This window comes from Suricata suricatta, chromosome 10 (genome assembly GCF_006229205.1).
Source record: "Suricata suricatta isolate VVHF042 chromosome 10, meerkat_22Aug2017_6uvM2_HiC, whole genome shotgun sequence".
NCBI lineage: Eukaryota > Metazoa > Chordata > Mammalia > Carnivora > Herpestidae > Suricata > Suricata suricatta.
Genome location: NC_043709.1, coordinates 23623162 through 23646697, shown reverse-complemented (window position 1 = coordinate 23646697; position 23536 = coordinate 23623162). Strand labels below are relative to the sequence as shown.

The 23536-nt window shown below is 34.5% G+C and overlaps 1 protein-coding gene across 3 annotated transcripts in view; it reads right to left on the bottom strand.

The window, feature by feature from the left end:
• Positions 1–23536, bottom strand: part of CDK17 (cyclin dependent kinase 17) — a 107135-nt gene that overhangs the window by 21460 nt on the left and 62139 nt on the right. For all 3 annotated transcript variants that reach the window (XM_029953537.1, XM_029953536.1, XM_029953535.1), the window contains exons 2-5: positions 15437–15583; positions 9982–10146; positions 5816–5949; positions 4937–5062 (exon numbers count right to left, since the gene is read on the bottom strand). In XM_029953537.1, coding sequence (XP_029809397.1) covers positions 4937–5062; positions 5816–5949; positions 9982–10146; positions 15437–15554 — 543 coding nt within the window. In that variant the 5' untranslated portion in view covers positions 15555–15583. The remainder of the gene's footprint in view (positions 1–4936; positions 5063–5815; positions 5950–9981; positions 10147–15436; positions 15584–23536) is intronic.

The window sequence follows — 23536 nt, the reverse complement described above, 5'->3', positions numbered from 1 at the left end:
AACAATAGATATAATGACTAGCTTGTTGACATGCTCTCCTACAGAAATTATTTAGAGGACAGAGGACAAAGCTCATTTATTCAACATTTACCAAGTACAATGCTAGGTACTGGGGATACAGTAAAGACGACAGATACGATTCCTGCTTTCATGAGCTCACAATCTAGAGTGAGCTCCATCACCGGATTATTTTTAAAGTTTTGTAAAAAAAAAAAAAAAAAAATAGCTAAAGAAATGGAACAGTAAGCTTCATATTTTAATAAGACATAAAAACCTCCTTAATTCTACTTTCCAAACAATTTTTTCCTGTTACTTCATTGTTCCAAGAGAATACCTGGCTTTTTGGCAGCCCCAAATTCCTGTTCGGATGACTCTTAGAGGATAAGCACATGAAAAAATTTTTTAAGTCCAAAATAAACTAGAAGTTACAAAAGCCTTCCTATAATTCACTGTAACCTGAAGTGGTATTTGAGCATTATGGGAGATTTCTGGATTACTCTGGCTCTGCCAATATAATCACTGTATCACAGTTATAAAGATGTCTTTTTTTTTTATTTCAAGTTTTAAGTTAAATTTAAGTTTACATATACTGTAATGTGCTTTCAGGAGAAGTCAGTGATTCATCACTTACAGATAACACCTGGTACTCATCACAAGTGGCCTTCCTTAAGATGTATTAACATGCTAGCAATACAGTCTGAACTTAAAAATAAGTGAAGTATATGCAAAAGTTTTCAAAATGCCATCCTAAAAGTGAACATATATGTAAGAAACACTGGGGACAAAGGGAGATGTTTTTCAAACACCCATTTTCCTCCTTGTAACAATTACAGAGTTGATGTTACTGATACAAATGTGGGGGGCAGAAGAGAGATTGAGAATCTCTTTCTAGTTGGTAATTTTCTTACAAAAATTGCTGTTACCATCAGTATGATAGTATCTTAATATTGTATATAATATGCCAAAGGTAAATTAAATTTCGAGTGGACTTTGAGCCTAACTTCCATGCTCCGTAATATATTTATTATTTCTGGAGACATCAGGACTTGATACCCTATTTCCTTACCTACTATTCGAAATTAAAAAGAAAGGATTACATAAGATGTATATTATGTATATGTATGTTAAACCATAAGGAATGGTTAATGAGGTATGTTAAATGAGGAATCCAACTCACTGTTAGGAACAAGCAGATTCTGTAAATGTGTAAAGCCTACAATTTCAATATGAGCCAATTCTTATATACAGACTTTCAACCTACTTAAACTGCACGTAACAGTTCCACGAATTTCCATGGTGCATGCCATCATTCTAAGTACATCAATGCTCTAATGAATCATGACAGTTGGCACATGGGATTTCCTCCAATCTAATGTTTAACAAAATATGTTGAGTTAGAACATCCGTTTTGAATCAACCATAAATGAGTTTTATGTAGCACTTCACCAATCCAATAACCAATATCTTTAATATGAGATATGACAACTAAATGTAATGTGATGTACTAGATAGAATACTGGGACCTAAAAAAACCATATTAGAAAACTGGGGAAATATGAATAAAGTGTGAAGTTAATAGTAACATACCAAATGTTGGTTTCCTTGGTTGTGACAAACATACTACAATAATGTAAAATGTTAATAATAGTGGTAAATGGGTATGTGGTATATGGGAACTCTTTACATTATCTTTAAGTTACTTTATCTTTAAGTTTATCTAAAACTGTTCTAAAATAAAAATAGAAGTCAGTTGAGAGAGGGAGACTGAATATATATGTGTATGGAGATGACAATTTTCTTTTAAGGGAGAGAGGACAAACAAGGAGTAGGGCAGAAGGAGAGAGAGAGAGAGAGAGAGAGAGAGAGAGAGACTATCAAGCAGATCCCATGCTCAGCACAGAGTCCGACACAGAGCTTGATCCCACAACCCTGGGATCATGACCTACACTGAAATCAAGAGTCATACGCTCAACCAAGTGAGCTAACCAGGCACCTCAGCAATTACAAATATTCTAAAGCATCCTGAGGAGATGGGATAGGAAGAAGGACAATTCCTCTACATTAAAAGAAGGAAAGAGTAGAATGAGTATAGGTATAGACAGATTTGCACACTTGTTATTCAAAAAAATGAGGAGGTTTCTGATAATGGTTTCTCTCTTCTTTATCACACAGGAAGAGAAATCATCTGCGTAGAGTGAGAGGGGAAGTGTAAACCAGAGAAAGACAGTATAGAGTAGCCAAGCAATACTGAGGGTTCATTTGAGACTGATAATCATGAATTTAAAGAACCAATTAGCCCTACTGCATGTCTCTCTTCAGAAATGAATTGATTTGCTCCTTAATTCCTACTCAAAGATTTATGTTATTTTTACTACTCTATTTGTTATACATTGCTATTAAATATGAGAAAACAAAGTTTTATACTTTTAGAAAGACAAGGTTTAAAATTTTATCTTGAAAATATATTTTATTTTTCAAAGAGTATATTATCCATGCAAACATGAGCTCTAAAACATGTCAAGAATAGCCTTCTTTTCCCACCTCTTTTCCATCCATTCCCTAACCCTTCCCTTTCATACATAAACCTAGGGTGCCAAAGAACAATTTTCTAAATACTTCAAAAGAAATCATGCTTTAGTAAGGTAGATTAATCAAGGTAGATGATTAATGAAAAGGATCCATTAGTAGAACCAGACAGAGCTGGCATGATTAATTGAAATCTACAAGCCATTTTAGATAAAAAACCAAGGAAAATGAGCAGGAACACTCAACCATAATAAAAATTCCATCACTTAACATTCATTAGAGGGCACTGTTTTCCATAATTTCATGTATACTGAAAAGGACAGCCCATAAAGAATAGCTTTAAGAATCACGTTGTGATTAAATCATGCCTTTGGTCTAAATGTGAACATTTGATAATTCCAAAATTTATCCTAGGTACTAATCTTTCATAAAAATTAATAGCCAAAGAACACTTTCAGTGAGGTAACCAAATGGCAAAGCTATTTAAATAAAAATGTCTTAAGCCGTGATGCAAAACTACGATCATAAACCTATACCAAAACCAAGCTGGCACTATACTTTTACTTTATTATATATTGATGAATGAATGTCAAGTAACAAGATGCTCATATTATATACAGTCTAGAGTAATTTTATTCTTTAGAATATGTAACCAAAAGAGAAGTTTTTGGTGAATAAAAAAAAAATCCATAATATACAAAAAGGAGAATAACAACTGCTAGTAACCCAGGAATCCTCATCAATTGCTCCTTCTGAGCTGAGTACCAGAGCTCCTGCCTATTTTATCTGAATGTGGTCCCTAGGATCTGGGTTCTACTTCTCATTTCCATGGGACTGCCACATCATCCCTAATTTTGAATAAATTCCTAATTCATCATTCTGCCTTAGTCTTTCTCTCCTACTTCGTTTACATTTTTCCTGAAGCCACTTTAAGAAACAAAAATGTGATTATGTCAGCTCTTGTTTAAATCAGTACCACTGAGGTCCATTACATGAGATGAAATTCAGACTCCTTATTTGGCCTGATAGCCCAAGCTTTTTTTTTTTAGTCTGGATTTATCCTTCCTTTCAAGCCCTATTCTTTAATATTATTCCACATATACCCTTCATATCAGTTACAATTTCCCAACATACCTATATTCATACTTCTGGGTTTTAGTACATCAAGTTTCCTCTGCTTAAAACACCCTTCTACCAGGGTACTTGGGTGGCTCAGTCTATTAAACGTCTGACTCTTGATTTTGGCTCAGGTCATGATCTCATGCTACATGAAATAGAGCCCTGCCTCAGGCTCTACACTGATGGTGCAGAGCATGCTTGGGATTCTCTCCCCCTCTCTCTCTGCCCTCCCCTGCTTATGTTCTCGTTCTCTCAAAAATAAATTTAAAAAAAAAATAGCTGAGCATACGCATACAATCAGATCCAACAGTTCCACCCCTAAGTATCCAACCAAGAGAATGCTTAATTCTATTAACCAAAATACAGATACAAGAATGAAAACAGAACCGTTATTTGGTAATAACCTAAAACTAAAAACAACCCAAATGTTTAAATGTCCATCAACAGGAGACTAGATATGGTATAGTATACAATGGAATGCCATGCAACAAAAAGAACAAATGAACTATAACTACACACAACAAACTAGATAAAAACATGAGCAGAACCCTGAGCAAAAGAGGCCAACCAAAAAAAGAATACATACTGTATATTTCCATGTGCATTGTAAAACATATACAAACTTGCATACATTTTCATATATTTGTATAGAATGTAATTTAAGAGTTTATAGTCATAATTAAAGTTCAAAAGTTTAAATATGAATAATCAGAAATAAAAGCATTTTAATGATAAGAATGTATACATAAATAAGGATTTTAAAAAGTCTTTTGAGATATGAAAGTATAACTATGAGCATAATACAGGAAACATGGGTAAACCTAATCTTTGGCATTAGAAGGCAGGGATGTGGCTAGAGCTGAGTAGGAACAGAAAGTGAACAGAAAAGGGGCAGGATAGGGCTTCTCAGATTTTTGGAATTTTCTTTTATTGATCTAGGTACTGGTTACACAGGTATGTTAACTTGCAAAAATATATTGAGCTGTGTAATTATGGCTTATGTATTTTTCTGTATCTCTAGTATATATTAATATATGTTTATATATCTAATACATATTCTGTACATCTAGCAAATATAAAAAAATTTTCCTAAAAATAAAACAGTATAAACTGTATTCCATATGCATCTTTATACTCTTAAAGAACTGGAAAACAATTAAAATCCAAAGGGAAATTTAATAAAATTTAGTTATATTAAAAAAGCAAATATAAAAATTAATGTAAAATGTTTACACCCAGAAAATCAAACAAGGAGCTTGGATGATGTAGGTATAAGAGACTGAAAACTTACTAAAGAAGCTCTACGAGACCTTCGGCTCATCGGTTGATCAAATGGTGGACTGTTTATCTGCAACTTTTCAAGATACCCATCAGGTATTCTGATATCTGCAGGCAGTGATAACCGTTTATTTAAATCCTTTAAAAAGAAACACAAGGTGTTTGTAGGTAATCACAAATGGAATAGACAAAGGCCTTTCACTTTTGAATTCATAGGCTCTACATACTATTTATTAATAAGTGACCTATCAAGCTTTGTTACAGTTTCAAAGTTACCCATGTTGACTATATATATCTGAGTGCAAACATACTTACTGTAAGCAAAAGTATACAACAGAGTTCTACATAAATTGTACTTTGCAACCCAGTTATTTCTGAGTCCTTTCATTGGTAAATTCCACATGGAATTTCTTAGATAGTAGTAGGTAAAATAAACCATAAAGGAAATGATACCCGTATTTATAATATAAAGCAAAAAAAAAAAAAAAAAAAAAGCTGGTGCTTATTTTATGTACACATTTTGAAATCTGAAATAAAATATTTATAAAGTATTAAGTATCCAGATGAACCTCAAAAATATAATTAAAATCATATTTTCTAAAAAGAAAACTTTGCTAAAGTATCATTCTGAATTTCTAGTATTTTTGAAAACTCACATTTCCCTTACAAAGACCCTTACATGTGTTTTGCAGAATGTTAAATATAATGTATACTTGCCCTGGGATACTAGTTAATTGGAAAAAAAGGAAGTATTCACAAGACCATACTAAATTTTCTTAGAATGTCATTTGCCTTCATAAAAATTTTTCAAATGGGCATTTACTGTGTTTGATGTGTGTTTTTATACACACAAATACACATATGTAGGCGTATTTTTATTTTAAATGGTTACCTCCATTGAGATCCGTCTATGTATACGATTTCTAAGACAAACACCCGTAGGTGACTGCACTTCATCAGATGATGTCCCAGAAGCTTGGTCACTCTCACCATCTGATCCCATTTTTAGATTTTCATGAACAATATCTGTATCAGAAAATGAAACAGCATGTATCTTGGAAGAGATGTATTATATGGACTATATATCACATAATTTATTATCACTACAAGTAAGATATAGACAACCAAGTCATAAAAATCATAGCATAAGAAGTCTTCTTACATTCTGAGTGCTCTAGGTGTATAGCTAACAGATCAAAATATAATTCAGATGCCTTGAAACAGTAGTGAGAAGTCCTTTCACACTCTCAGATTATTAAAAGCTATGGAAAAATTTAACATTCAAATCATTATCAACAGGTGAATAATAAAATTACAGGCTGGAAATAACACTTGAGGATTCTTAGTCAGTTCTCTGACTTTCCAGATCTGGGAACTGAGACTTTGAAAGGTTAAATGATTTTCAAAGGTTACACAGCTTAGAGGCAGAGCTAAAATAGAAACCTGGTCTTTTGCCTTTTATTTAGTTTAGTATTTTTTCCATTAAATAATGTGCCATTAGGTCTACAGACAAGTGACCTACTTCTTTGAATATTCTTTAAAACAGAAGTTTTCAATGCCACTAATGCAGCTTTCCCTCCCTAGTGTTAAAAATAAAAGAACAAATTCAAAAATTATTCACTGAATATCTATTTAACTATAGAAATAAGTCTGTGACCACCAAAAATCTGTTTGAAGTCAAAAACATTTAAATTACCACGTAAAGTGGGTTTTAAGTTTGTTTTCCTTTTTTAAATTAAGGATAAAAGTTAAAGGGGAATAGAGAGGAGGAAGATTAATTCTATGTGAGTATACTGAAAAAAAAATTTGTATCCTTATATACCAGCTCCATGTTTGCATTTGTCAATCATCCTGTAATTCATATAGCAAGAATTGCCCACCAGAAACAAGTATTAGATCTCAAACATATCTCTTACTATTGGTTCTCTTTATAGAATTATTCATTCCCCCCAAAAGTATGTTGTTTCATGCTAGAGTGCTTTAACATACTTCCCGCTCCACTCTTCTATCCATAAGAGATGGCCCCAATTTACTAATTTGGTGAACTCATTCTTCAAAACTATGTTCACTTGTCATTACTCAGTGAAAACCTTTGCTACTCTCAGACGCAGATGACTACCGGGCCCACACCTACTGCTCCCATTGCACTGAAAAGCATTTTTGGTTTCATGAGATTTTACACCTAGTTATGAGATCACTGGAGGCATAATTTAGCTTCCTCACCTTTGTATTCCCCAACTTAAGAAAGTGCCTGATATTTAGAAAGTACTTAACAGGAGCGCCTGGGTGGTTCAGTCAGTTAAGCCTCCAACTCTTGGAGCTCAGGCTCAGGTCATGATCTCACAGTTTGTAAGACTGAGCCCCACGTCGGCATCTGTGCTACAGCCAAAGCCGGCTTGGGATTCTCTCTATCCTCTTTCTGTCCCTTCCCTGTACATGCTCGTGCTCTCTCTCTCTCTCTCTCTCTCTCTCAAAATAAATAAACAAAAACATTTTTTAACAAAAGTACTCAACAAATAATCTGATAGATTATTAACTAAAAATCGAAGAATGGACTAGTAACCACCTCTTCTTTCAAATGAAACATTATAATGAAATACAAACATGTAAAAATAATATTTTATAGCAGTAATTTTAATTTTTAATGATTATTTCCTTGTGAAAATAAGAACTGTTTAACAAAAAAACAGAAACCAAGAATCTTATCAAATCCGTCTCAGTCTCGAATTCCTATATTTTTTTGTCCTGATAACACATTATTGAGAAAATTCTTACACTGGTAAGTAGTTGCAAATATGATGATTTTCAATTGACTGATGTGTAATTTAGGAACACACTTCAATTACACAAGGATTTCTGGAGAAATTTTATACTAAGATCTAAAACAATTAACTTGGCAATAAAAGTCCATGTATTAGTAACTGATTCCTAAACTGATGGTATCCAACACATCTGAGGCCAAGTATTCTTTTCTGTCACAATTTAAAAATGCTAAGATAATTTAATCATGCCTTCTACTTCCAGCAAAATCTGAAAATCTACCTTCTTCAAGAAAATACTGAATAAAATGCAATAACACTAGTATAAAAAAAATGAAGCCCTGGTTCTCCAAGGTGCAACTGACAGCTTCCTCAAGAAAGGCATGAGATTCACAAAGTCCGACATCTTCAGTAAAGGACAGACATAAATACATCTGTTCTACTGCACAAAGACCCCAAAGGAGCATATTAATCTCAGACCACAAATAAATACTTAAGTACCATCTGACTCAACCAAGAAATTACACATGTCATTGATGAAAAATGTAGTTCCAACATGATTATCATGTTCATTTTCATTTCTGTTAATAAGACAAATGTTTAACAATGAAGGCTTATGTCAAAGTTTTACTCATTTGTCACTGGTATGAGCAACTTCTTTCCTGAGTTAGGTGATAGTTTTCAAGTACTAAAAGAATATTTACTTATCAGATGGCTCAATTTTGTGCCACTCACAACTGTAACAGCTACAGATACAACATACTTTTAAATTGAATCTGCACTACTAACAGTTTCAATACCATTTTCTAAAATTCAGACCAAAGATCAGCAAATGTGACCTGTTTTTATATGGCTCCTAAACTAAAAATAGTTCCTACATCTTTAAAGAGTTATTTTAGGAGCGCCTGGGTGGCTCAGTCAGTTAAGTAACCAACTTCAGCTCAGGTCATGATCTCACAGTTCATGGGTTCAGGCCCCGTGTCAGGCTCTGTTCTGACAGCTCCGAGCCTGGAACCTACTTCAGATTCTATGTTTCTATGTCTCTCTCTCTCTCTCTCTCTCTCTCTCTCTGTCCCTTCCCCGTTCATGCTCTGTCTCTCAAAATGAATAAATGTTAAAAAAATTAAAATGATAGTTATTTTAAAAGAAAAAGAATATGCACTAGATACCATATGTGGCCCACAAAACCCAAAAAATTTACTTTCTGGCCCTTTACAGAAAAGTTTGCCAATTCCTGGACTAGACAGCAAAACAATAAATCAAATCTTGATCTGAAATGTTTTCCAGTTTCTGTGGGGTAAGTACTCCCTCCATGGCCAACTTCAAGTTACAACATGACCATCGCTGAGCATGTAATTGGGAAGAAATGTACATGTCATTACATAAAATTTTGATTATACAGATATAACAGAAATAACCCCAAAAGCAGAGGTAATAATAAAGTATGGAAAATATTTAGGAAATAATGAATTTTAAGTATTTATCACCTTTGTTTTTAATTAGCTTATTTAATTACAGGTTTATATAATTTAAAATTTAATAATGGCTATATTTAACAACCAGCTTGCAAAATTCCTAAAAACTTAACCATCATCTCTCATGATCCAGTGTGAGCCTACTCCAGTACACCGTTCTGTAGGGTTACACCTAGAAGGATATTTCTCCCTTAGATAAAACCCCACTATAGATAATCTCATACTCCCCAAATTAACAAAACACATGAGGAAGTAATCTACCATGACAAAGGAAGGAGATAAAGCAAGCAGCAAAATAAAACCCTCAGAAATTTCAGTAAATATAATTATATCATGAGACTATAAAATGATTTTAAAAATCAAAATATGATGCCAAAAAAAAAGACAAGAGCGATAAAAAGAAACTTATAGATGTGTATTTTTCTTGCATATTTAGAATGACACAGTGACCTGAGGCTAACAACTCAGATGATAAACATGGATGCTAATTACTGCACTGGGCTACTGCATGGGAACAATCTGGAGTTACTATGGTATGACCCTAAATTAAGCACCAAGCTGCTGTTCATCTTGAAATCTTGCATCCATCTCCCTAAGGGTTTTGTTTTCTTTCTGGTGGACAGGTTTTCAAATGTTACTCCTCTGTAGTGTCAGCAATATTACCTCTCTAGAGCCTTCCGACTTTCTGCTAGCCTCTGTTATTTTCAACTTGATTTTTATCTTACAAGAAAAATCAGATAATAAAGGCAGGGTGACTCCCATACAACTATAATCTAGCTATGTACATGATCTCTAGGAAAAACAAAACAAACCATTAAAATTACCTAATCGGCTTCCATTTCTGGGCATTGCCATGAAGGATCCAAGGCTTCCTCCAATAACACTATGTGGTCTCCGCAATGGGGGCTTCTTGAAGGATCCTGTGTACTGGTGGAGGAAGGAATGCATACTGTGAGAGGTTGGAGGCCTGCCATTCTTCACAATAGGCTCTGTGGTTCACAGTATCCAAAATCATTCCATTACCAGCCCAAGATTCAGGATCACATGAGAAGGATTGAAAAAGCAAAACAAAAAACAAAAGGTTTATTAGACCAGTAACATATAAGAATTCTTTGGCTATCTATACAAAGTACCAGAATGAAAATAATTTCTATGAAAAATACTTACAGAAAATACTATTTGAAATTGGTATAATAACTTAAGTATCTATTTCTTATATAACCAAAACTGGTTAGCAATCACAGAACTATTATAGCCCATAGATTTTTATTTTTAGCCATTTGCTTATTTTAATATATTCCCAGCTTGTTTCCAAACTACTCTTACATTTACTAATTTTATATATGCCTTATGATTAGACATGCTATAGAATATAAAATACATGGTCCTGGCCTGAGGGAATTTATATCCCTGTTTGCTAGACATTCAAAACGTTTGTCAGTTAATGAATAAAACAGAAGTACTTAAACATAGATCAATACAGAGGTTCTGAAATTTACCTAAAATTTGGGATTTTTTAATATAAAGAGCTCTTTTTCAAGAAATCACATTATAAATAAGAAGAACATTTTAAAATATAATACTTAAAAAGTTTATTTATTTATAAATGGGAGAAATCCTGTTTTGTAATGTTTCCAAGGAATCTCATGATTCCTTTCCACCTCTAAAGACCTCTAAAACACAGACATGATGAAGTCTTCTGTGACAATAAGTAGTCTTTTGTATTAGAATAATGTTTTTACTGGTAGTAGTCAAGGAATTTTAAAAGGAACTGGGCTTCTCTCAGAATCTTCTCTAAAATGGAGCCAGTTCTTCTTTTGCAGCTGATAATAAGGAGTAAGAATATCTCCCGATGTGGGTATTTCTCCTACCTGTAAAGGTTTATCAGACACCAAGAACAAGAAGACCACATGGCGCACACTTCTATTGAAAATGGCTGCATAAAAGATGGGAGAGGGATGGGGCCAAAGGACTCTCGGGGCTCAGACAAAGCCCATGTTATCTAATTTGGGTAGAACACCAGACTGGAAAAAAGAAAAGAACCTAACTAGTAATAGACAACATTGTCCAAAGTGTCCCATGGCCCCCTTGGCAGTAGCTGGTTGATCAAGGATTTGGGGGATCTTAACTTAAACCTAGTGAAATAATGAATGATTTCATAATAAATGGGGATGGGGCACCTGTTACAAATGCAAAAATTAAATAGTCCAACAGTGTAGGATACAAGCTAGAACACAGAAGAAAAATTTTCTTTCAAGGTTGTAATATTTATCTGGAATCATAATAAAATACATAAATAATCTGCCTGTAGAAAAGATGCCGTGGGGAATAAAACTTTTACAGTCGAGAAATATAGCTTAAAAAAAAAAAGATCATAAAGACATTAAATTTTTCAGGGGACTTTTATTGTGTGCCTACCATTCCAGGTCCTGGGCATCAATAGGTGAACAAAATAAACAAGGTACTAGTCTCTAAGATTACAAGATCTTATGGAGGGGAAACAAGAAACTAATGAATGAGAAAAATACTAGACAATATAGCCAATATGCAAAGGATTAAAAAAGACAGGACAGAAAAATAAAGGAGCAACTATTTTACACTAGATACTAAGTAAAGTTCTCTCTGTAGAAGCATTTTTGACAAAGATATAAGTGGAAGAAAGAGCCAATAGTGGGAAGATAGGTGATGGTGAACTAAAAGATATTCTAGACAAAGGGTAAAGCCACTGTAAAGTCGACACATGGGAGGAGTCTAACTTGCTAGACTAGTGGTCCTCAAACTTTAGCATGTTAAGATACACAATTGCTAAGCCCTAGCCCCAGACTTCCTGACTCAGACTCAGTAGGTCTGATGTAGAATCTGAAAATTTTTTATCTCTAATAAATTCTCAGGTGATGCTGATGTTGCTGGCCCAGAGATCAAACTTTGCAAACACTGTCAGAAGAACACAAAGAAGACGAGTGTAGCTGTAGTACATAATTGTTATTTAGTGAGGGCAGAAAGATAAGCAGGTTTTATGTAACTATAAAATTACAGATTTTATTCTGACATTGGAGTCAGTTACGGTAGCTTTGAAGCAGGTAGTAGTAATATGATCTCACTCATGTTTTCAAGATCTCACTCATGTTTTCAAGATCTCACTCTGAAAGGTCAGAGGTGGAAGGTAAGGAGGGGGAATAACTAACTATAAAGTAGCATGAGAGATCTCTATGTGGAATTGGAATACCTCTTTATCCTGATTGCAGCGGTGGTTAAATGAATCTGCATGTGATAAAATGACACAAAACTATACTCACACTTTATTCCATTGCTAATTTCCTGGGTTTGATAATGTTCTATAGTTAAGGAAGATGTAACCAACGGAGGGAACTGAGAGAAGGACACAAGGGGCCTCCCTGTCCTATGTTTGCAATTTCCTTTGAATCTATACTTATTAAAGATTAAAAAGAAACTTAAACTTGCTGTTAGAGAACAGATGAGAGAGAATCAATAGAAGGAAGAGACTATTATGGTATCCTAAACAACAAATGGTAGTGGCCTGAACTAGGATGGAGAGAAGTAGGCAAATTTGGGATCTGTTACAAAGGGAGAACCAAAACGCTAGCAGATATGGCTGCAAAATTACTTTCATACATACTCTCTCATCCAGCTGTTAGTGAGGACGGATATTAAAAACATCTACCTAAAAAAAAATTGTAAAACTGCAGCAGAGTAACTGTTAAAAATAAATAAGGATATGTGAAAGGACAATAGTTGGACAAATGTTACCAAGCATATAAATAACTGTCATTAATAATGAGTTTTTAAAAGCTATTTATGTAGTAAATACACAGGAAACTAGACTGGCAGAAGGGGAGAAACAAAAAAGTAAAGGAGAGTGGTATTACCCCATGTATGTGTAAGTCCTCCTCATTCCACTGGCTCTAGAGTATGCATGAGAGCCGCCTGCTTATACGTAATGCAAGAGTAACAGGACTGAACAAGAGGATGTCAAAAACTGGCTGAAAAGGCAGTTTACTTAGGGAAACTATGAACTACGTTCTTCCTCTTAAGTTAGTATTACCACTATATTACTGTTGGCGTAAAGATCATTTGCTTCACAAACTGGCTACACTATATGTGAGAAGATCATTTAAATAGTATAGTTTACTATTCTTATTTATTAATCCATACTCAGATGTGGACTGTGTGTGTCACCTATCTTAGGAGCTTTTTATATCCTAAGATAAGTTCCATAAAGAATATGTTGAAACCACTAAGGCACTAAGCAACCAAAAGGTGTAGAATCTTTGTCAAAGGCTATTGGTGAAATCCATGGGCCGACACACAAAAGCGTGTTAGGCAAAAGCAGGTTATGTAACTCTGAGACACCCTATGCTCCTAACAATCTCTGCATATCCAGAGGAATCCATGTCTATTATAACATCTCAAGTATTATTTCAAGTAACTTGGGTTAAGAGAAAACTCAGTAAGAGATCCTATTTCTTCTTCTTTACTACTTGTTAAAGTCACTATTATAATAAAGTTTTAATAGAGTAAACAGTATGTACCACTTGAAAGAAATTTTGACATTTCACCATTCATTATAAATTAAGCATGTTTTAGGACAATACTAAAATATCCCAGAAAAATATGCAAATAATCTAAAATATTAATGAGCTCTCCAAGAAGTATGTCCATTTCTTTGATGCAAACTTTTTTTTTTTTTAGTTTATTCATTTTGAGAGAGAAAGAGAGCACAAGGAGGGGAAAGACAAAGACAGAGGGAGAGAGAGGATCCCACCAAGCTGGCTCCACACTGACAGCACAGAACCTGACACAGGGCTCATTCTCAGAAACTGTGGGATCATGACCTGAGCTGAAATCAAGATTCAGACGCTCAACCAACTGAGCCACGCAGGTGCCTCTTTTTTTTTTTTTTTAAAGGAGAAGTTTGTCTTTTAGTCAAATACCCATTAAGAACATGACCCAGAAGCCATTCATAAAGATGTATTGTGTTTGCAAGAACTCTTTGATCTTATGGGGCTTAATTGAAATACCAAGAATTCAAAGTGGATCTGAGAGAATTAAGGATTTTGCTCCTGGAAAGAAGGAAAAAAGTAAGACGTTATAAAATTGTCTTTGAGTTTTGACCCAAATGCAAGATGTGTCCCCCTGCTATATATAAGTAAGTTATATCCAAAGTATTTAAAAATTTTTTTCTACTGAATTCATCTATGTCTCCTCTCCCATATTACAATCAGCCAGACAAATTTGAGTAAATAATGACCCTGATAAACTAAAGCTTGAGTAGGATAAATTACTTACTCAGAGCCATAAAACTAGTAAGTTAAGTGTTAGTATATCTCAAACTCCAATCTATAACTTTTAACTTAAAGTCCAGAGCCCTTTCCCTTATACTTTTCCCTCTCTCACAACAAGGACTCTTACATTTGGGAGGTAGGGGTATTCATACATTCACCCACTGCCATAAACCTCTAACAGAAGAATTTTAGGCACAGGAAAGAAAGGCTTGCCAGAGAATGTGTGCATCATTACAATACTGGCAGGCATTCCTGTAACCCCTTCCTGGTTGTTATTATGACATCCCTAGGGTTATTTCAGTTTTGAATATGTGGCCTTATCCTATAATTTCATAAGGATTTTACAATTTAATCCACTCAATTTAACAAACTCTTTTCATTTTATATCAACATCTGTGAACTACTACTTTGCATTGTAAAAGTAACTGTCAAACATGTGAAATGTTACATGTCTATCAAGTGCTCTCAATACTATGAATAGGTTCTGCAGTAAATTAAAATTCATTCATGTGATGAACCTTGTCATCTAATCAATATGCATATATAATGTTCTAAAACTATGATGAAGACTCAAGGAATTTCACAAACTTACTATACTTTTAAGCTGTATTAACCTGGTTAACTTAAAAATAGTTGTTTAACAACTAGGATACCATTATATATTCTTATATATATTCTTATTTAGGTGCCAATGAAATACGGAATGATAAATGGGACAGGAGACTCCATAAGGGTTAGAGGCCAGAAGGAAGGTTAAAGTAGTACTACTGGAGTACGTAACACTACTCCAGTAAGTAAACAAGCAAAAGTTATGTTGTCTTCTGTTTCATAAGAACCACAGAACAAGACAAAGAAATAAAAGGAAGCTAACAGAAACATATCAGAAAAGAAAACTTACAGTCAATTTGTACAGTAATTAAAAGGAGAAAGAGTCTCTCCTCTCCTCCCCTCCTCTTCTCATCCCCCAAATACTTACCATTATCCTTGCTGCTGTTTTCTTCAATAGTCATTTGTTCCGCCAATTCAGACAATGATTCATCAATAGTTTGGCTTCCTCGAAGAGTGAGGGATAGCCTTCTCTTAAATTTTTTCATCCTATCAACTGAATGTGACTTGAAAACTCCTGAAAGAACAGAAGAGAATGAACACAAAGTTAAAGCTATAAAGTATTTTAAAGCTCAAGGAAAATATCATTTGAACTTTACTGGCAATTTTCAAAATAAGAATATAATAATGAATTGTCATGTCCACCAAACATCACAAAGTCCAACCCCTTCTTGAAAAGGATTCATTCACTCTGGGGCGCCTGGTGGCTCACTGGTTAAGCATCCAACTTCTTGACTTCCGCTCAGGTCATGATCTCACCATCTGCGAGTTCAAGCTCTGCATTGGGTTCTGTGCTGACAGCATGGAGCCTGCTTGGGGTTCTCTCTGCCCTTCCTCTGCTCTCACACGCTCTCTCTCAAAATAAATAAACATTAAAAAATATAAAAATAAAAATAAAACGATCCACTCACTTTGCTCTATTCATGTAACATCATCAGAAAGGCAGGATTTCTACAACACTACATAAAGATGGAGGTTTTAAGCAAAACAACTGAATTAGGATGGATGAGAGGATGAGAAATTTTCCTAAAATGTGCTTTTTAAAAACCAATATAATAGAAAAAAATCAAAACTATTTTGATGCATAGGTCACATTATTATAAACATCAATCACCACACTGGAAACAGTGATATCTTCATATATTAATGGGGGGATAGGAAGGCTCAGTCTATTAAGCGTCCGACTTTTGACCTCAGCTCAGGTCTTGAACTCAGGGTCATGAGTTCAAGCCCCACACTGGACTCCAACGCTGGGTGTGAAGCCTACTTACATACATATATATGTACATAAACAGGGGGACAGGAGAGGTGGAGGGGGCTGGGGAGAGATAAAGAATCATATTGGACACCTCATTAAATGGCTCTAATATGAATTTTCTTTAAGTTCTTATTTAACCAATATATTACATTTTTGTTTTGTTTTTCCCCCCTTGGTCAGCTATCAGGAAACTTTTCCTGTTACTTTTTTTTTTTTTAATGTTTTATTTATTTTTGATACAGAGAGAGACAGAGCATGAAAGGGGGAGGGTCAGAGAGAGAAGGAGACACAGAACCAGAAGCAGGCTCCAGGCTCTGAGCTAGCTGTAAGCACAGAGCCTGACGCGGGGCTCGAACCCACGAACATGAGATCTGACCTGAGCCGAAGTCGGAGGCTTAACCAACTGAGCCACCCAGGCGCCCCCTCTTCCTGTTATTGTAACAATGCCAAGTTTTAGAAGGAAGAAATGAAAGCCAAATTAATAGTTTAAAATGCATACCCCATACTTGACACTTTTATATCTCTTAATTCATTTAGTCTTCCTAACTCTAAAGAGTAGATCACACCATTTATTTTCACTTATTTCAGGTTCAAAGAAGTTTTCTGACCAAAGCCAAACAAGCAATAAATTACAGAATCAAGATTTAAAATTAAGATTACTTTTTCCTTCACATTTTAACATCTCTGAAATTAGGATCTATCTTATAATTAATGGATGTCAAAATATACCTCCAGCTTTGTCCTTCTTTCTCAAGGCTGCTTTGGCTATTCAGGGTCTTTTGTAGTTCCATACAAATTTTAGGATTATTTGATCCAGTTCTGTGAAAAATGCTGTTGGTATTTGGATAGGGATTACACTTAACCTGCAGATTTGCTCTGAGTAATATGGACACTTTAACAGTAGTAATCCCTCCAATCCATGAACATGGAATATTTGTGCATTTGTTTGTATCGTCTTCAATTTTTTCCATCAATACTTTCTAGTTTTCCAAGTACACGTTTTTCACCTCTTTAAGCTTATCCCTAAGTATTTTATTCTTTTGGTATATAGTGTATTACTTACAATAGCCAAGATTTGGAAGCAGCCTAAGTGTCTATCAATAGATGAAAGGATAAAGAGGATGCGAGATACACACACATATACACACATACATACATACGATGGAATATTACACAGCCATAAAAAGATGAAGTCTTTCCACTTGTAACAATAATGGATAAACCTAGAGGGTATTATGCTAAGTGAAAAAAGTCAGAAAGGAAAAGACAAACACTGTATAGCTTCACTTATGTGTGGAATCTAAAAAAAAAACAAAACAAAACAACGAAATAGACAAACAAAAAGCAGAATCAGACCTATAAATACAGAGAACTAATGGTTACCAGAGGGGATGGGGTAGGTAGGAAGGAAGTCCAAAATGGGTGAAGGAAAGTAGGAGATACAGGTTTCCCATCATGGAATGAATGAGTCACAAGAATAAAATGTACAGCATAGGGATACAGTCAGCGGTATTATAATAGTATTTTATGGTAACAGAAGGTAGCTACACTTGTGGTGAGCATAGCATAACAGAGAGAGATGCTGAATCACTATGCTGTACCTGTGAACTAATTTAACACTGTGTCAACCATGCTCAAATAAAATTTTTAATAAGAAATAAATAAAATAGGTAGTATATGTATTTCACCAAGCAAGGTGACTTTATATGAGGCAATCGGTAAACTGTTAAGTGTTGATTCCAACTAAGAAACCTGTTACTATAGGGATGTCCTAAATGCTAGATTCTTACTTCTCAGTCAGCCCTTACATAGTTCTGCCTCGATAGTCATCCATGTCATTTGTTTTAAAACATATCAAATATTTAAGGTAAATTGGGGTATGGCCAATCTCACCTACCTTTTGTTGTTATAAGAATTTATACTAGAGACACTCTCCCTTATAAGAATCCAAATCACCTTGTGCAGTAAAAGAGTAATTCTAATAAGCTTAGGAGGCTCAAACTCTGTACATTCCAAAGAAAGGACTTGCCTGTGACAGACTCCTGGGAAATAACTTCTGAGCCCCTGGAATATTCTGCTTGGTAAGTGTTTTTGTATACCTGAGATTTGGGGCCAGGCAATTTATGCCAATGATGTAAGGTACAGTAAATGTCTCTTTTTGTATGCCTGAGGTTTGGGCCACAGTTGGACCTCAGAGGAGAGGAGGGATAAGGGAAGCTGGAGACTGAGTAGCTAAAATAGTCATATGGGTACTTCACTGCCTATGTAAATGATCCCCAATGAAAACCTTGGATACCAAGACTCACGTAAGCTTTCCTGGTTGACAACCCTTTGCATATGTTGTCATACAAAGTGGCTGGAAGAAGGGAGCACCATCCATGCAACTCCAGTAGGAAAGGACAACTAAAATTTCGCACCTGGTTTCTCTTGGACTCCATCCCACACAGACTTTTCCCTTTGCTGATTTTAATCTGTATCACTTCATTGTAACAAATCATAATCATGAGTTTTTGTCTCTGTTTTTCTCTGATTTCAGTTTCCTTCTAGCAAATCACCACGCCTGAGGATGGTCTTAGGAACCTCCCCAACACACTCCTTCAAGAAATCTGTATGCCCAAACAAAAACTCTTAAGGGCTAGTAACTCACAACTACCAGGTTTTCAACTCCAATATTCTCAAACATAGTGGCGTGGTCACCAGTGTCTATCAAATTACATAAATATCACCACTTTCAAATCTTGCATTATCATATCTGAAAGTCTGTTGACCATGGTACCTACCTCCTATTTTCAGATGACAAATAAGGATAAAACAACCTTCTGATGTTATTACAGAATTAATTCACATAATATAGTAACAGCCCATTCTGACCACTTGAGAAGTGGTTAGTTCAAACTGCCCTATACTATAAATGCAAAACAAAAACTGGATTTAAAAAACTCCTGTTGTCAAAGAATGTAAAAATAATTAATTGTTATGTGGATAACACAAAAAAACCTATACTTATTTGGTTATGTAAACTGTATTACTAAAATTAATTCTACTTTTTAGGGGTGTCTGGGTTGCTCAGTCAGTAAGGCATCCAACTTCGGCTCAGGTCATGGTCTCATGGTTCATGAGTTCGAGCCCCACATCAGGCTCTGTGCTGACAGCTCAGGACCTGGAGCCTGCTTCAGATTCTACATTTCCCTCTCTCTCTGCCTCTCCCCTGCTTGCACTCTCTGTGTGTCTCTCAAAAATACATAAATGTTATAAAAAAAAATTTTAAGAAAAAAACAAAATTCTACTTTAAAAAATATATATATGCAAAATATTTTTAAATTAAGTATGGGGTCCACATATTTCTATTGGCAAGTGGTGATATAAAACATCTCATTGATCTTGGTGGTTTTAAGTGGGTACAACTTAAAAAAGAAATGGGGGCACCTGGGTGGCTCAGTTGGTTAAACATTCAGCTCTTGATTTCAGCCCAGGTCATGATCTCACTGGTGTGAGGTCGAGCTCCACACAGGGCTCCACACTAGGTGTGGAGCTTGGTTGGGATTGTCTCTCTCTCTCCTCTACTCATGCTCCTATGCTCCTATTTCTCTCAGTAAGTAAGTAAGCAAGCAAGAAAAGTAAGTTAAGTAAGTAAATAAATAAATAAATAAATAAATAAATGGAACCACGTAAGCCTTAAACTTTTCTTCACAGAATGTGTCTAACAATGTATCAAGAGATATTCTAGGTATTTGTAAGTCAGAATCATATGCATTGCCCTTATTTTCCATCAAGAAAATTCTCATCTATAAAATAACTTTAGATATTTTGTATCTCACCAGGAATAACACCAACATTTCTAGTTCATATTAGCGAGAGAAAAAAAAACTACTTCACTTTATAAAGCTAAATCTTACTACAAAATTTATAAAACCACATCCTCAAAAAGATCCCTTTTTCATCTTCCACAGTATAACCTTTTAATTACATCAAAATGATTAGTAAACACAGAAGTTAAAGAATTCCATTGTCACAGCCTAAGTCAGTATTAAAGAAAAAGTACTCCCAAATTAAATAGATTCCTTGACATTTCTAATTAAGTAGAATTATACATATCAACATTTTTCCTCATTAGGTAAAAACAAAAACACATATAATGCTACAATAAAAACATCTTTTGAGAAGTAAAAAACTTATTATTTACATTAGCTTTCAGGTTGATTGATTTCTACTGTATTATAATAGAGCTAAATTACTGATTTCCTCAAATCAAAACCCTCAGAGCTTGTCTCCAATATTTAACCTACTCAGGTAAAAAAACTTTTATTTGGGGTTGTTGGGATCTTTACACTATCATTTTCATGAATATTAAGTGAACAATGTGATTTATGGTCAATGCCTAAATTTTTAGTTTTATGTTTAATTCATGCCACTAAAAAAAGTTATTTTCACCTTAAAAATAAATGCACTATAGTAGCACCTGGGTGGTTCAGAGTTGGTTAAGTGTCTGACTTCAGCTCAGGTTATGAGCTCACAGTTCATGGGTTTTGAGCCCTGTGTCAGGCTCTGTGCTGACAGCTCAGAGCCTAAAACCTGCTTCGGATTCTGTGTCTCCCTATCTTTCTACCACTTCCCCACTCATGCTCTGTCTCTCTCAAAAATAAATAATACGTTAAAAAACCAAAAGTAAAAAAAAAAAAAAAAAAAAGGTAAATGCATATAATTTAAAATAAACCCTAAATAAAAACTCCACAACTGAATATTTTAAAGACTTAACTACATAATAAACTATTATAAATGTTCAAATTTCAGCATAAATGTTAATTTTCAGAGGGCTCTTGCCTGACCCTCTCCATTCCTTTATTCTACTTTTTTTTACTCACTGCACACATATCACATATATATATCACATATATACATATATATAAATCCCACATATATGGCACATATATATCCCCATTCAAATATTTATATATGTTTGTGTGTATACAATGCAAAATGTTTATGCTTTTGTAAATGTTTATGCTTTTGTAACTCTCAAAAATATCTCAAGCTTTTTGTCATAGCTAGATAAAATTTAAAAAGTAAAAGGTCAATAAATCATATTCAGAATGACAGCATATTAACTCTCTACACACACAGAGCTGAAAAAATTCAAAATCAGTTTCCAAATACAAGGGCTTAAAAAAAAACCTGACCTGTTTTGTTATCTTACTTTATCATCTGGGACTAAACCTGATCTGGGACTGTCCACTGTTAAATAAAGAAAACTTTTCATGTTTTGTTTCTTTTTCTTTTTTCTTTTCTTTCTTTCTTTTTTTTTTTTTTTTTTTAAGTTGTGGAAATGTAACCATTCTACTTACAAGAATACAGAAAAACAGTCTGGAAAGTCAACTGAGTTTTGTCCTAAGAATGGGAGACATATACATACATATACTTTTTTTTTTTTTAAGACAACAGCTGTAAAGCTGTGAACACTCCCAAAGTAGATCCTCTACTGAGTATTTACTTGCAAAAATGGTGTCATATTGTGGCCCCTTTGGCACTTCTGCTAAAAAATTCTTTGGATAAAAATTTACCTTATGATTAATAAAACTTCTCTAATATTAAGGGATTTATTAGTGTGGCAATCTTCAGATTAGGTCTCTGAAAGATTCAAAATAATTTCTTGTTAATAATTTCAGAATTAGTTGAGGAAAAAGCTGCAGATTGCTTTTAAAATGCCTAATTGACTTTTCTTTAGGTAAAGAAGCAAAATTTACATGCAGAACAAGTTGGGCATTTTAAAGTTTGGATTAAAATCCAATCTTAAAAAGGCAGACCAATATTCTAACATATCAAGTACAGTAATATGACTTCATAATAAAGAGAGCTTCATATATCTTTATAGCATTTTCTGTAGTGACTATGGCTTTAAATAAAACTTGTTATAAATAAGGTAAACTCATTAAGTGGTTTGTAAGCAAATTTTCTACTGTTTATCCCTCAGTTATATAATCATAATAAACATCTAGTACTTTCTAGGACATGTAAGCTAACCATACTTGAGGAATAACTAACATTTAAAAATATTATCTTTTTTCACTAGAAACATTTATTTACATAAAATACAAAGTTACTATACAAAGTTACTATACAAAATACTGACAGAGCACTGAAATAAAAGTTCAATCAGGCTTTATAGATATTTTCCCCCCAAAATACTTAAATACGTTAACCCTTTATGTGTTAAAATCTGAAAACAATTCTTTTCCTTTGATATACAGACAAGCACACAAACCAGGAAAAAGAAACCTGCTAAAAATTTTCCTCTATCCATAAACACATTAGAAAGACAATAAATATAAGAATACTGCGACCCTCAAGATAAAAAATGTCATAGTAGGAAGCTACTAGGGTTGATCCCTCCACTCAAAACAACCAGTAAATTGAAAAAAAAATCAGACTCAACTATTTCAGGGCTCTAGAACCTGAGTGGACACTTAGAACAACCCTGAGTGTTTGCTAAAAGGGAGAGGCTGCTGGGAGAACCACACCTGCAAACCAGTCAACACGGCCCATTACTTAGCCCTGTCCCCATTCCTAGAGCAGCTGGTTGGTGCCAGGGCAGACAATGGGGAATCTTGACATCAAAAAGTTGGGGGGTTACACATTTTGGTCAGTCTGGCAGATCAGAGATTGGCACAGTGCATACACATGCCTTCCTTTAGGCCCTTTCAGGCTGCAAGGGCCCCCCACAACAGCATCTGTTGGAAGTTTTAAAAGAGACAGTAATACGTTTTTGTTGTTTGAGCCAGATATTAAAGAAAATCTTTATCAGGTCAATAGCCAACTGTGAAGATAACAGAAGAGAAACTTCAGTGATCATACATATTTGCAAAAATAGTTTGGGAAGGTCACAAACGAATGGCAATAGCCCAAACAACGAAAAACAAAGAAACACCTGTGGCGTGGGAGAATCTAGTTTCCAGAGTTACTACATTATAAATGTCCTGGTCTCAACAAAAAATTACAAAGCATACAAACAAGAAAGCATGGCCCATTCACTCTCTCACACACACATACACAAACACACACACACACACACACACACACACACACACACAAGGCATTTAACAGAAACCATTCCCGAAGAAGTCCAGAATTTGGAATTTGTAGTCCAAATTTGATATTAAATCAACTGTCCTAATTATGCTCAAAGGGCTAAAGGAAACCCAATGACTAAAAAAAAGG